We start from the raw sequence: 15,254 nt of genomic DNA, 5'->3' as shown, positions 1-15,254 counted from the left end.
GCAAGGAGAGCTGGAAAACTAAACTGGGATGTTTGTGTGTGTGTTTTTAATTACGCGGTTATATTTTCCCTCCTGCTTTATGTAGCTCATGACTGCAGCCATGCAGGTTATTTAAAACTCCTGACGGTTTTTAATCTCCCTCTCCCCGCATTGGGGTGCAGGGAATTTTCCAGTTGCTCATTGACTCCTTAGAAGAGAGAGTCCTTCCTTCCTTCCTTCCTTCCTTCCTTCCTTCCTTCCTTCCTTCCTTCCTTCCACACCTGTGAAACAGGGTCCTGCCCAGAAAGCACACGCTTCCCCTTGCTGGGTATCCCTTCCCCAAAGCAGACCTCGCCACGCTGACTCTTCTTCTCTCTTCCCCCACTCCCTGGCCCTCTCTTCTTCCCACCACAGTACCCACCATCCCAACATCCTCCTCGTACTCCAAGAAAACACAGGCAGCCAATGCAGAGAACAAGCGGCCCGAAGAGGAGCGGGAGGCTGGGCGCAACAAGGCCAGCAGCACGGTCAAAGTGCCTGCCAGCCCCCTGCCCAGCCTCGAGAGGAAGAAGAGCACCCCCACACCTTCCACAGTTAGTCCTTTCTTGCTCTGGGGCGGCTGGGGAGGGACTCTTGTCTTGTCGTGGCTTCTTCATGTTCATGACGCAGGGAGGTGCGCTTCCGGCTCAGAGGGTTGCTGCAGCAGCGGGGGGGAACGTGCCATTACAGCACACGAGGAGCTGCTTCCCAGGAGCTGGCCCTCAAATGAGTCCTGCCTCTGAACACAGAGGTTCTGTTCAGCTGTCAGCGGGGATGAAGGGAACCAGGGCACGCTTCTGAGAGTTTAGAGGAGGAGTTTGAGGATTGGAAGACCACAAAAAAGAGGGGGTGCAGAATTAAAGTTTGGGGAAGGTACAGCATCTCCGGGCAGAACTGGGAATGACTCGTGGTTTGAAACTCTGGAGAATTCTAGACAATACTGAGCTAGATGGACCTCAGTAGGTCATTCTCAGTATAAGGCAGCCTCCTGTTTTGGGGGAAAGGGCCAATAAGTGGTAGAACATATGTACTGCATGCAGAAGGTCCCAGGTTCAATCCCTGGTATCTCCAGGTAGGCTTGAGAAAGATCCCCTGCCTCCCTTGCAGCCTCTAGAGAGCTGCTGACAGGGAAGACAATATACTGAGCTAGATCAGTATTTTCCAAACTTGGGTCTCCAGCTGCCTTTGGACTACAATTCCCATCATCCCTGAGCACTGGTCCTGCTATCGAGGGATGATGGGAATTGTAGTCCAAAAACAGCTAGAGACCCAAGTTTGGGAAACACTGAGCTTGATGGACCCTTACGCGTCTCTCTTGTGTAAGGCAGCTTCCTCTATCCCTATGTTATGACTCTCTGGGAGACCTGGGTGCTGACTCAGGTAGCCTAGCTCAGGTAGTCTCTGCAGAAGCAGCAGGCTGGAGCCGCTTAACTCCCTTTCTCTTTCTCTGAAGCGTGGGCAGTGAATGGCTTGTGCTCACTCAGTGTCTCTACCCCTCTGCAGAACAGCGTCCTCTCAACCAGCACAAACCGGAGCCGCAACTCCCCCATGCTGGACCGGGCCAGTTTGGGCCAGAACTCTATCCAGAACGGCAAAGATAGGTAAGGGCCTGGAGCCCAGGCCAGCTTGGTTATGTTGCTTTCCAGATGCTGACATAAAGATGCACTAGGAAGAGGGGAGGAACAGAAAACTTCAGTAGTAGAGAGGTGTCCAGCTGTTTTGGGGCAGCTTTGCAGGTGACTCCACAGGACTGTTTTGTGTATGGGTCACAGAGCCAGGCTACCTATGAGGCATGGTGAGGCGACCACCTCATGCAACAGGGCCCACCAAGGCTGCAGATCCTGGTGTTGATATTCCCCGACCCCTGGTGGGGAGCAGGGCACCATTTTGAGGTCCATCTCAGGTGCCAAAATGTCTTGGGCCAGCCCTGATGGGTCATGTGTTTCTTAATACGGGGTGTGGAGAGAGAGAGCCATCCCTGGAATGTACCATTAGAGATTGCAAGATGGTGGCCGAGGCATGTGTTTGAATCCTCAAGGGTAGAAATTCCTGCACTGAGAAAGCCAACATATCAAGAGGCAACAGTCAGCCAAAAGCCTTCTCCTTGGCATGACAACTTTTCTGTCTGCAGGCACCTTTGTAATGCAAAGGAGGCAAGTGATTGCCTCCACCAGCCGTCTGTAATAGGGGCAATCCTAAAATTGGAGAGGTCATTGTGAGGCCATCCAGCGCAGTGCTGGAAATCAACAGCTGACTATGCAGCCTCAGCTGGAAGGTCAGACCTGCCTTGTCAGTTCTCTGTTCAGCTGGGCAAAGCCACAGTTGCTGCCTGGCTGGACTGCATGATTGAAAGCCACCAAACAGACCTGCACACGCATGCATGAACCTTTGCCTCTGGTTCCCTTATTTCCCCTCCCAAGTCACGGATGGAGATCCTATGGCCTCTCAGATATTGCTGGACTCCAGCTCCCACCGTCTCTGACCATTGCCTGTGCTGCCTGGGACTGATGGGAGTTGGAGTCCGACAACACCTGGAGAGCCACAGATTCCCCATCCCTGCTCTAATCCCGTGTGGTTTTAAGAATATTAGGAATGCATACTTAAAACTGATTTTAACAGTAGTTCCTGGGACAGAAGAAGCAGTGCTCACGTTTTAAAGAGTTCTCCCCAACTGTACCAAGCTGTGGTTCCCTGGGTTTTTGTGGCGCAGCCATTGCATTTACACAGGCTCAGAGGCGGTGGGTCCAAACTGCCTGGGTTCTCTGCCTTCTCTGTCAGTGGTCCATTCTCTTCTTCCCTGCTCCCCAAACACAGTCCTCAAAGAAGGGAGCTGCATCCTGGTTGCGGCAAGGTGGGATTACGAGCTAGTTTGGAATACTTCAGAAGTGTTGAAAGATGATTTGTAGCATTGTTCTGCCAATTGAGAGAGGGGAGATGGCTGTGGGTATTGCTGGGGGGGGCGCTTCTGTTCTTTCTTTCTGTCTGGTTCAGCAGCGGCAGCAGTAGCCTGAACCACATGTCCTGGATCTGGAGCAACAATGTTCACCCTCCAGCCCATAGTTAGCCCTGCCAAATGGAAACCGGCCTTCCTCTCTAGGGTCCCTTCCTCAACCAAGCAATCTGCTCCCTGCAGAGTTCTCCTTTCTCTGCCCCACCTTCTCCCCAGAGAATTCTGCAGCATTGGAGGAGCATCTCCACCTATGAGCTCTCTCGCCTGCCCCCCCCCCACGGCAGCCTGAAGTGGTGGAGCTCAAACACAGCTTGAGCCACTTCAGAGAGAACTAAGCAAATATTAGACCTTCCCTACAACGTAGCCTTTTTAAATGAGCCGGATGCATCTTGAACTGTGGACCCTCTGCAGTTAAGGCCAGTCTGGTGCGTGTTGATCCCATCACCACCCTTGCACCTCCGGGTCTTAGGCTACTAGCTACTAGCCTGCAGGGTTTATTTCATCAGCTGAAAAGGCTACTACCCTGTGTTTCCACGCTGGCCGTGGAGGAGAGGAAGCCCCACCCACCCAAGGGGACTGACGGGAAGAATGGAGGGACCCATTTTTTTCTGCCAACCAGCTCACTCGCCTGGACAGGATCCTGGTCGCCTGTGTCTACCAAAAGAGTTGCTAAATCCACAGCTGGTCTGAAGCTCTCCCCACTTTTCCTACTTCCGATACGGCTCAGAAGAAGCAGCCCTGCTTGACCTCTTCATTTCTCATCCATTATGGACACACACATAACATAACATGCATAGATACATACAAGCAAAACCCGTTTTCTTTTTGCTTGAGAACATTGGCTCTCTCTTTTTAGGGTCTAACTGCCATGGTGTCCCGTCCCCCACCCGACCCCAGCACGATTCCCTCCACATCCATTCCCACTCTTGCATCAAGGTTGTTCCTGACACATATACACATATACCGGGTTGTATATTGTATATTTGCTCTTCCTGCCCTTCCCCGGGACATCCATGTACCTAGTAGTGGCTGTATCCATGGTGAGAAAGGGATGGGTTGGGGAGGGGGAGGTCCAGGGCCTTCTTCCTTCAGCTGAAATGATTAGAGGCAGCTCTGTTTCATTGAGCAAGGGCAGGCACGTGGATGTGGTCTGAGCTGCCAAACAGACAGATTGATTATTTGACAGCACGTGCCGTATCCAAAGCTGAAGGTGGAGGATCCGCTGCCTTTCCTCCCCCCGCCCTACAATCCTGCAATGAGGCCCCAGCTGCAGCGTGGCCCTACCGGGGTGAGTCGGGGCCTTTGGAGAATAAGGGGGCCCTTCCCCCTTTCTTGCACAAAGCATTAGGGTCAAGCAAGGGAACAGCATCGGAGACAGACACGTGCAAGGAAAGGAAAGGTTTGCTGCAAGGCCCTTGAGTGGCCCCTCCTGCCTGGGAGGAAAAGGACTGTCAGAGAGACAAGAGCCCCTGGTGCCTGCTCTGGCTGGGCTTCCATTTTGCTTTTTTGTTTTAGCCTGTTTTGTTATAAAAGGGTTCTCTTTAATAAACGTGCATTGGTTCCGTTTTGCAAATGCCCTAAATCGCTTTAAGGACTCCAGTCAAAAAGCGGGATATAAATCCAGTCATTCGACAAACGTGGCTGTTGATGAAAGAATGCAGATCAGTTAGCGAGAGGAGTTGTGCGTTTCCATGCCCGTTGGGTGGGAATAAGGGGGAATAATCAGTGCATTGCTACTTTGGCAGTCTGTTCAGAGCCCACCCACCCCCATCTTGTGCACAGTCCCAAGTACCTTTCCTTGTAACATGACTTTTTTATTATTATTCCTGGGGGCTTGGGAATAAATCCACCTGAGACTCATAGAATGAGGAACTCTCCTTGAAACGGTGCAAACGAGATGTTGGGCGCAGTGGGTAGGGTGGCACCTCCCTGCTAGACTGGGAGTCTGTTTGGGTCAGCTATGGATACAGCCAGCCGCCTTCCCTGATTTTTCCCTCCACCCTCCACCCCATCCCTCCTTTTTTAAACATCTGCTTCTCCCCTGCTTGTGTTTTCTTTCCTCCCCTCACCCCCCTAGCCTAACCACTCCAGGCTCCAGGGCTTCTACCGCTTCAGCTTCCGCCGCCGTGAGCTCTGCGCGCCCGCGACAGCACCAGAAATCCATGTCTGCCTCGGTGCACCCCTCCAAGCCCGCGCTGCCCCCCTCCGACAATAACTGTGAGGCGCAGCGACCCAGGCAAGTGGGCAGCTCTGCGTGCCTTGTGTCCTCCGTCCCCTGCCCACCCCTAGGGCTCTCCAACATTTTTGTGTCTTCCGCCTGCTCCGCACCCTGGAGCCATGTCTCTTTTTTTGCCCTTCCCCAGTGCGCTCGCTCAGGGCCTGGAGGTAAGTAGAGGGGGACAGCCAAATGTTTTGGGGTTGGAAGGATTGTGGTGCCTTGGAGGGCAACTTGGTGCCCTGCAGCTGTTTTTTGGACAAGCTGGCTTGTAGGATGTGACAGGAATATTCTCCCGCCACCACCACAAAACCAAGAAGGCACAGCACTAATGCAGGGGGAACAGGGCTGCCTGGTAGAAAGTAGAACAGGCATCCTTTCCAACTTCAGGTAATGGCAGGTTGGATGGCTTGAAAGGAGTCTGAAAACGAGATCAGAAGCCTCCAGTTAGTTGCCTGTCCTCTCCAGGCAGAAAAAGGACAATTGGAGCCTTCTGAACCCTTCCCCTCCTTTTTTTATTGAGCTCTGCTTGTCTCTACTTCACCAGCTGGGGTTCAGGCAAGCGGCTCTTTAACCTTATCTCCAGGGTCAACAGCAACAGCAGAGGCTATTAGCAAGTATCCTCTCCTGGAGACTCATTCCTGTCAGCTTGTTGTTGTTGTGCCCCTCCTGCCAGCGCAAAAGGCTAGTCTTCACACTGAGGACTAGGGGCTTTGGAAATCTTTTCCCTTTATCCAAGCTGGTGCATGAGTGAGCAGCGGAAGGAGTTGAGATTTGAAGTGGCCAGAAATGGCAAAGGGGGCGGGGCTTCTGCACCTTTCACAATTGTGTAGAAGAGGGGATTTCAGCAGGTGAGGTTTAATTAAAGGTGTAGGGGCCCCATCCTCCTCCCCCCCACCTGGTGCCCTTACTTGAGATTGCAGGCCCTTCAGCCCGTGCTCAGTTCAAAATATGGGTTGTTCATTCATTTATTTTTAAGCGTTGGCTGCCAACGATGTATTTGCTGCACATGTTGGGTTTAAGCAACCACAGCCTTGTGGGGAGCTGCCAACATTCCGCCTGCAATTATTCTGCAGTCTTAAACTAGGCTGCAGACCCATTTTAACAGGCTCACCATTTTTCGAGAACTCCTCCTGGATTTCAGGAGCACCTCTTCATATAATCTCAGCTGTGCGGTTCCTCTTAAAACTCCCCTTGTGTTTCCTCCCACCCCCACAAGCAGAACACCACCTCCCAGAATCCTCTGGGGCGCAAAGGCCATAACCCTTGAAAGTGGCTTGCCCCAAAGACTTTTCCTGTTCAGCCCAGGCAGAGGAGTGTTCCTGGATGGCGAGCAAGTGGGGTCGCTGACTGTCGTCTTCTCTGCTCTTCCCCCTCCCCTCCCCACAGCACTGCACCCCAGAGGGTCCCCGTCGCCTCTCCCTCGGCCCACAACATCAGCAGTGCCCTCCCGGAGCGCACCAACTTCCCGCGGGGCGTCTCCAGCCGCAGCACTTTCCATGCCGGGCAGCTCCGGCAGGTCCGGGACCAGCAGAACCTCCCCTACGGCCTCACGCCCGCGTCGCCCTCCGGGAACAGCCAAGGCAGGAGGGGGGCCTCAGGGAGCATCTTCAGCAAGTTCACCTCCAAGTTCGTGCGCAGGTGAGCAGGGAAGTGGGCAGGGGTGGGAGGAAGAGGAGCCGTCCTCCTTTTTTAGCCCTTTCCAAATCCGTAGCTGGTATTCTCTGCCGATTGGAAACAACTCCAGGATTGCTTGAGATACGTGCTTTGGGGGTTCAGTTTGGGGGTGAGAGTTGAATGCAAGCCATCCTCCCCCGCTCCCCCAGGGCGCAGCATGAAGGCTCACTACCTTTTGTGTGTGTATATATGTGTGTGTTGTGCACAGCCAGGCCCACCCTCATAAGTACCCCTCTTCCCCACCCCTCACCAAGGATGGCCTTGTGACCCCAGCCGCCTCCTCTTCGTCTTGCATCTCTCCTCCCTGCCCCCACCGTATTGCTGCACAGAACCAGCACAGGGGCAGGAGTGTCAGCTGCCTTCCTTGGCCGGATCCTTTCCAAACTGTGCTTGGAAGGGGTTGGAGAGGACTAGCCTCCTAATTAAGCTTGGGGCAGCTCGTTTTTTCCTGTAGCATTCAACCAAGAGGGGTGTGTGTGTGTTTGCATGTGTTTATATGTGTGCATGTAGGGGTGGAGAACCCCTTTCCTGCCTTTCAGCTCCCTCCTGGTATTGGAGCATTGAGCAGCAGAGAAGAGGCCCCTCTCAAAGGACGTCTACAGACAAATGGGCTCAGACACAAGGGAGTGCACCTGGACCAGGGATGCTTGGGGAGAACCATGGCTCATTTAGACAGTGTCTGCATTGCATGCAGAAGGTCTCAGGTTTGATCCCCAGTTTCCAGTAGGTCTGGGAGTTGTCCCCTGTTGGAAACCCTGAAGAGCCACTTCTGGCCAGCAGAGACAAGGTTTGGGGGAGCCTTTGACCTTTCAGGTATTGCTGAACTTCAACTCCCATCGTCCTTTGCTCATTAGCCATTCTTCTAGGGGCTGCTGGGAGTTGTAGTTCAGCAACATGGGGGGGGGGCAAAGGCTCCTCACACCTGTTGTAGGTGATACGGCGCTAGGTGGATCAATAGCCTGACTTGCTCCATGGCAACTTCCTGTGCTTCCCTGATGTGTTAAGACCAATCAGGAGGTGCCACATTGGAGAGAGGCATTCTGGGAACGGAGATCAGAAGAGCGGGCTGAAGGTCACCTTCCTCCTGGCAACTGCAGAGCTCAAGGCCACGGAGGAACCACCTTGCGCTCTCCCCAAGAGCATGTGCATGCCGCCTTATGCGCTTCTCCCCGGGAATTCCCATTTCTGCTTGCAGCTCAGAAAAGGAGACCAGCAGAGTCTCAGCTGAGCCGCAGAGCAAGCCAGGCCTGCCTCCCACACCCTCCGATGGTACCCCAGACACTGCTTCTGTTGTGGTTCCTGCAGTGACCTGGGGTGCTGCGAAGGCCGCAAAGCTGAGGGTGGGTGGCAGCCGCCTCGCCTGCAGCCCAGTCGTCCCAGGGGTGGGGGGTGGACAAGGATTTAGCAGAGCAGCCCAGATGGTGAGGGTGGCAACCAAGCTCATTTCCAGGGTTCCCCGATGCTTCTCCATCCCCTTCCAAGCGACAGGATGGAGGAGATGCCTTCTGGACCCTGTCAGTACCAGCTGCCTTCTGTGGTGAGGATCCAGCCAGGGAGGTCTTGCAGCTGGGGTCTGCTTGAACCTGTCCCTCAAGGCAGCTTTTTTGTGGTGTGTGTATATGTGTGTGTGAATATGTCTCAAAATGGCTTCTCTCTTTCCCGTACAGCCCTGAGAGGGGATGGGCTGTGAGATGGGGCACAGTTTCCTGGCAAAGCCTTTTGTCTCAATTGGGGGGAGGGGGTGTTTTATGGTGCATGATGGGGGAGCCATTCTGTACAGCCCAGCGCCTCCTGCCCCCAACCCCTTTCCCTCTTTGCTGTAAGTGTTTAACCTGCCCCTCCACCGCACCCCCAGCTTCTGTTCCCAGCTTTGTGGGGAGAGTTAGGCTGTGGCAGCACTGGGGACGAGGGGGGCAGCCAAGTGCCTCTGGGGTCCTGCCCTCCCTCCCTCCCTCCCCCTCTGCAAGGTTCCAGCAGCAATGGGAGGGAGGCAGTGGGAGCCCCAGCTCAGCCCTCCTCCCTCCGGCCTGTCTCTGTCTGAAGCAAAGGAGGCCCTTCAGATTCCCAAGTTTGCAGGGAGGAGGGAGCTAAGGTCGAGGAGGGTTGTGAGGCGGCGGGGTTGTGGGGGCCTTGTTGTGACACCCACCGCCAATTACTATTTTAGGGAGGGAGGTTGGGGCGCCCTGGCCTGCTCCCGTGCGGCTGGCACTCCTGTCACTCGGTCATTTGCGCACTCGCTCACCCACCCACCCACCGTTTCCCCTCCTTTTTTTTTCCTTTTAGAAATCTGTCTTTCAGGTTTGCCAGAAGGTAGGCGTTCATCACTCTGGTTTTGTTCTGTCCTCCTCCTGTGCAGTACTAACCTCCTCCCTGCCGGCTTCTTCCTCTCCTCTCCCCGCCCCCCCCCCTTCTGTGCCTTCTGGCTGCTAATGGTGTCTGTGTGTGCGTGTGTGTGTGCGCGTGTGTCTGTGTGTGTGCACAGAGCATGCTTAAAGGGACAGCGGGGGGGGGGGGCTTGTTAACTCCCTGCCTCTGGGATGTGGGGTGGAGAAAGGCCCCCATTGGCTCTGGCCTGCCTCTCAGCCGCCTGCAAATGAGCTGGCCTGGGACTTGGTGGGGAGGAGGGTGGGGAGGGGAAGCCGCAGAGGTTGCTTGCTCACCCGGTGCTGGGCCTCCTCCTCCTCCACTTGGGCATGCTGTCTCTTTAAAGGTGCCTGCCATCTTCCTTGGTCCCCCAGGCTGGGCCTCTGATCTTTAACCGAAACCCTTCTCTCCCCCCCCCCTTTCTCTTTCACACACGCCCACCCCCCCAACCCAACTAATCCCCTTTCTCCCTGCATGGTGGTGGCTAGGAGGTGCTGGGCTGTCGCTGTGCCTCTATTGCTTGCAGCTGCCTTGAGGGTTCAGGGCGGACATGTGGGGAGACGGTTGCCTCGGAATCTGCATGGCCCCAAAGAGCAGATATTATTATCCTGTGGCAGGTTTTGAGCACAATCTGGAAGATACTAGCAGTCGGTGTGTTGGGGGTTGGCTTCCTTTCTCCTCCCCCCACCCCTTGTAGTAGGTAGCCTTTTTATCTTGTTCTTTTTTAGAAAGGGGGAGGTTGCTAGTCCTCATGGGAACAAATCTGCAGAAAGTGTCAGCAGGTTCCACTTTAAAAGACTGTGGGTTTTTGCTTGTTTCTTTGGACATCCCAGGGCACAGGGCAGGATGTGAACCCTACATACCTCTTTGGTTCTGGCGTGTTCCAAAAACCCTGGCCTTCCTCATTCAGTCTACTTCACCTTTTTTATTGTTTCAAGTTATGTTGAACATCTAACAGATTTCTCTCTTTGGGGGGGGGGTCAGGAAGGAACGTTTTCTCCTGGGTAAAATTGACTAAAAGTAGGGGTTGGGGGGCAAGCAAGTGCTTTAAGACCTTAGCATTGTGGAGCTGCTTGCCATAAGATGGATGACCAGGGATGGGGAGGAGAACAGAGTGGTTGAGCAGAGGGTTGTGCTAGAAATGACCTCCTCCCAGCTCTCTGATCCCGTGGACCATAAGAGGCAGCTGCAGCTGCTGTATTAAAGGCTTGTGTGGGGTGTGTGTGAAGGTTTCTCCATTGTTTGATTCCCCCCATCCTCCGCCCCTACCCCACCTCCTGCCTGGTGATGGTGGATGAGCAGAGAAGGAAGCACACTGGTGATCAGGAAGCAAGTTGCTTGCTTGCCCCCTCCCTCATCTGAGCTGGCATGAGGGAGCTCCATTGGCTGTTGCAAGTCACATGGCTTAGTGATGGATGGATGTGGCTGGAATATTTAAGGATAGCAAGGAGTGGGGGGCCTGTGGCACTCCAGGTGTTAATAGCTGCTTGCTCCTGCCTTCCCCAGCCAGCATGGCCAGTGGTCAGGTGTGGAGGGACTTGTAGTAGTTCCACAAAATCTGGAAGGCCAAAGATTAGACATATACCGCCCCCGGTGTATATGGCTCTTTATCCCCCAGAAAGGGGTACCCAGAATGGCAAGCAGTAAATATTAGCAATACCAAAAAACAAAACAAAGAAAGAGACAGAGCTTAAAATGTCTGCTTAAACAAAAAATCTGGGCAGTTTAAAAGGCCAGCATCACTTGGCCTCAATGCCAGGAAGAGCTTTGAGGAGTTGCTTTAAAAAATAAATCCAGAAGTGGTGCTTTGTATAACCAAAACCAAATTAAAAGGGTGCATGCTACTAAACGTTCGGAGCCTGAATCCAGTGAAGCAGCAGCTTTGATAAAATTGGCTCTCAATGTCACAAAACCATTCTCCCAGGACAGCCTATTGGGCTGCTTAAAAACCTGATGGAAACCAAAGTGTTTTTAGTATGCCATCTCGAGACTCGTAAGTGGATTCCACAAACTGTGAAGCCACCGTGGCAAAGGTTGTGCTCTTCCTTCGCTCTTGCATGGTGGTGCCATCAGCACGCTCTCCTCATTTGCTGGTCTCAGTGGGCAGGTGGGTTATGATGCAAGTTTCTATGAAGTGGGTGCTGAGTTGAGCACAGTTTATTTTTAGGCTTGGAAGTGGTGCTCAGATGAGAGGGGAAGCACCTCCCAAGCCATTTACTTTATATTCCAATAATGTCTAGAATTCCTAGAGCATGATTTCCCCCACAGGGGAAAAGACTGTAGTTCCATAGTAGGTCATCTGCCTTGCATGCAGAAAGTCCCAGGTTCAATCCCTAGCAGCATCTCCAGCTAGGGCCAGGAGAGACTCCCTGCCTGAAACTCTGGAGAGCTGCTGCCAGCCAGTGTAGACTGTACTGGGCTAGATGGACCAGTGACTCCGTATAAGGCAGCTTCCTATATACTGATTTTCGAGTGTTAATGTGTACATTCTCTTCGTGGTCCTTGCAGCAACCCTGTAAGGTAGGCTAGTGGTGGTATTGCAGGTGGAGGCCGAGAGAGATCATGGCTCATTTTGCAAGTCTGTGGCAGAGGTATGCTTTGAGCTGGTGATCACAGCGCAGCCTCTTCCCCCGCCACTCCAGCTCCTCTTCCCTTGGCTGGCTGTGGCTTCTTGTGCCGAGGGACCAGGGAGAGAGGTGCCGCTGCGCATCCCACACCTGCAACCAGCCAGCCCAGACGCCCTCCTCCTCACCACCATGTTGGCAAAACGCACTTCCCAGCATGCCGCGCAGAGTGTTGCATGCCGGGGGCCTGTGGGCTTGGCATCAGCCCTCATGACGCCCTCACCAGCCCCTTCCGTGTCTTGAGTTGCCCCCCGCCCTGCCCCACCTGCCAGAGATGCACATTCATCCCCCTGGGAGAAAAGGAGAGCAGGTGTAGGAGCTGCTGACTGGAGGGTGCCTGATACCTTGTTCTCCTGCTCTGTTTTTTGAGGAACCTGCATGAGCCCGAAAGCAAAGACCGTGTGGAGACGCTCAGGTGAGATGCAGCCAGTGTCACGGGGCCTCCTCCAGCCTTTGGGGGAAGCCTTTGCTCCACTCTGTCTGTTTCTCCAGCAGGGCCAGGCTGCTCCCTGGCACCTCCTCTCCGTCTCCTCCGTGTGCCTGTCTCTCTCTTCTGTTGCTCCCAAACTACTACTTAGCGTCTGTGTGTGTGTGTGTGTGTGTGTGTGTGTCTCTCCCCTCTCCAGCTCTCGGTTGCCGACCAGGCTTGGCTTCTGGGGGCAGCCGAAGGGGCCGAGTGGGGAGGGCGCCCTTCTCCGCTCACTGTCTCGCTCTCCCCTCTCAGGCCTCACATGGTGGGCAGCAGCGGCGACAAGGAGCGGGACGAGAACCGGGAGGCCAAGCCGCGCTCGCTGCGCTTCACCTGGAGCATGAAGACGACGAGCTCCATGGAGCCCAACGAGATGATGAAGGAGATCCGGAAAGTGCTGGACGCTAACAACTGCCAGTGCGAGCTGCAGGAGAAGTACATGCTTCTGTGCATGCACGGAGCGCCGGGCCACGAGGCCTTTGTCCAGTGGGAGATGGAGGTGTGCAAGCTCCCCCGCCTCTCCCTCAACGGTGTCCGCTTCAAGCGGATATCGGGCACCTCCATGGCCTTCAAGAACATTGCCTCAAAAATCGCCAACGAACTGAAGCTTTAACAGGCCCCCCGGGGGGGCCCAGCCTGCACGCGCATGGGGTGGGGGTTAGGAGTAAAAAGCTGCAATTTTAACTCTGGAAGGGTTTATTTTTCGATACCCTGGTGCAGGACGGAGATTGGGGGGCAGGGAAAGGGGGCGGCAGCTGGATGTTTGGGGACATCCCCCCTCTCCATCACTCCCCCCCCCCTGCTGCTGGATCGCCATGGAGACAGAGTGCGTGGGGTAGTGGCTGGCAGCCACCCAGCCCGTCTCCGTGGCAACAGTAGTGGGAGCGTACCAAGGGCTGTTGGTCTCTATAGTGACTGTGTTGGGGGGCATCCCTTTTGGTCTCCGTGGCGACCATGGTACTTTCCTTTTATTTCTTTTTTTTGTTGTTGCACATGAGACAGGGTTTTAAATTTTTACCAAACGCAGCAAAAAGCAAAGATGGGGAGATAAGTGGACACCCCGCCCCCTCAACTGCCAGAGCTCGCCCTCCCCCACAATGCCTTTTACCTCCCACAATGCCTTTCACTCGCACCCTCCTCTCCCGCTCCTTGTGTTGGTGGTGGGCTTTCAGCTGCCGAGCGTGTGCTTGCTCATGCCCTGGGAGAGTTGGGCTTTCCTAAGGGCATAATGGTGCCAGTGGTTCTCCCTCTGGGTTTCCCCCGTCAGGCCAGTGATGGATGGTGGTGGGTTTGGACGGTTCTGCGGTCGCCCTCTCCTCACCTTCCTACTCTCGGCCAGTTCTGTTCCCAGAGATCACGGCCTGTTTTTGGCAAGGCCGTTGGAAGGAGCACTGTCCTCCAATGTGCTCTTCTTCTGGCAGGGGTCCTGAGACCCCCTATTAAAAGAGTGGGGTGGAGATTCTAGCCATGCATATGGTTGTCTCCCACCTTGGAAGAGTAAAGGGTGGGGAGTGTCCCAAGCCACAGCAGTCCGTTTCTTCACCTCTGACCACCTCCCTCCCCAGCAATTCTCTTCCCTGCAAGCTCCAGGAGCAACAGCATAAAGCTAGCAAGGGCTTCTGGGAGCAGAGCATTCCTTTGTTCAGCCCGAGCCAGTTTCTTTTATGGGCTTTTGACAGCTTGCACAGCATCATGGTTAGAACTGCTGCCCAATCAGTCTTGCTGGTGCCTTGCTTGTTGGTTCTGATCCCAAGCCTCCACCCCCCCTCTTCTCCAGCACTTCCAGGCTAAGATAACTTTCAGTATGTTTCTTCCTGACCCAGGATGCTCTGGAACACACCAGACCTTGGCCACCAACTTTGCACACGTGTTCATACTTGGCTTCTTTTCCTCTGTGCCCAAGAGTGGCTTTGGCTGTTATTAAAGCAAGTGGCACCATCTACCTGTGGGGAGAGTTGCCTGAAGCGTCATTAGCTGGGGGAACAGCTATTTTTGCCCCAGTCTTTCCATTACGGAAGACGACATACACAGGTCATGATGTTTGGGGGCAAGAGGAAGAGCTTTGTGGTGGGGTATGTAGGTGGGGGGCTCTGTTAACACTCTCCCTGCCCAGGTAGTGGTTGCAGCAGTGGCCACCAGTATCTTACCAGTATGGTGGAAGATAAGGGGAGCTCCCCCTCCCATTTACCTCCTTCCCTGCATCTACAAAAGCAGGATAGCACAGCCTGCCCTTCCTTCCCATTTGACAAGCCAGCTTTTCCCCTCCTCTTTCCAAAGCACAAGAGAAAAATGGGACCCTGGCTGCAATTACCTCTCTTGTTCCTCCCTCCCCTTCACCCCACCACCCCTCAAGATGGGTTTCTTCCATTGTCATATCACCACTTGAGAATGTATTTTCAATCCTCTTTGGGGTGGTTGGGCTCCCCACCCTGGCAGTCTGTACTGAGCTCCTTCAACCCCACCACTGTCACACACACACACACACAAATCTGGTTTGTATATAACTGTACTGATACCTCGGTTTTGTGAGTGGTTACTTTTTTTTTTTAATTCTGATCACAAAATGCCTTTTTTAAAAAAAAAGAAAAAATCATGTCCCTTTTTTGTTCATCCCCCTCCCCCCCTCTAGGGACGCTGCCGTTTGATGTAGTTTTACAGGTTCTAGATTAAAACTTTCCAGAAAGTACCTGCCTGGCCTTGGCTTCCTCTGTTCCCACCTCCCTCCCCAAGCACTTTGCCTGGAGATGTGCTTCCACTCCCTGGGAGGCTACAAGCCTTGGTACCGTCCTGTCAAGAGTGGGTGGGGGTGGCTCCATGGGGTTGTGGTGATGGGAAGCAAGGCCTAGGTGCAGCTGTTCCAAATGCCCAGTGGTTCCCCTTGAACGTGGAATGCTAATTCTGTGCCCCCTTTGCGTGATCTCTTTTTGCTCTGTGCCC

General features: G+C 54.1%; 1 protein-coding gene across 15 annotated transcripts in view; it reads left to right on the top strand.

The window, feature by feature from the left end:
• MARK2 (microtubule affinity regulating kinase 2) overlaps positions 1–15,003 on the top strand; it is a 110,122-nt gene extending 95,119 nt beyond the window's left edge. For 6 of the 15 annotated variants that reach the window (XM_053369322.1, XM_053369311.1, XM_053369318.1 and 3 more), the window contains 7 exons: positions 394–572; positions 1,522–1,619; positions 5,046–5,204; positions 6,573–6,824; positions 9,144–9,170; positions 12,219–12,263; positions 12,573–15,003. In XM_053369322.1, the coding sequence (XP_053225297.1) occupies positions 394–572; positions 1,522–1,619; positions 5,046–5,204; positions 6,573–6,824; positions 9,144–9,170; positions 12,219–12,263; positions 12,573–12,930 (1,118 nt within the window). In that variant the 3' untranslated portion in view covers positions 12,931–15,003. The remainder of the gene's footprint in view (positions 1–393; positions 573–1,521; positions 1,620–5,045; positions 5,205–6,572; positions 6,825–9,143; positions 9,171–12,218; positions 12,264–12,572) is intronic. The other 9 variants (XM_053369321.1, XM_053369323.1, XM_053369316.1 and 6 more) reach the window with 7 other exon arrangements.
• Positions 15,004–15,254: the final 251 nt, after the last annotated feature.

This window comes from Podarcis raffonei, chromosome 16 (genome assembly GCF_027172205.1).
Source record: "Podarcis raffonei isolate rPodRaf1 chromosome 16, rPodRaf1.pri, whole genome shotgun sequence".
Taxonomy (NCBI): domain Eukaryota; kingdom Metazoa; phylum Chordata; class Lepidosauria; order Squamata; family Lacertidae; genus Podarcis; species Podarcis raffonei.
The sequence above is the reverse complement of the archived record's forward strand: the minus strand, read 5'-3'. Positions and strand labels throughout refer to the sequence as shown.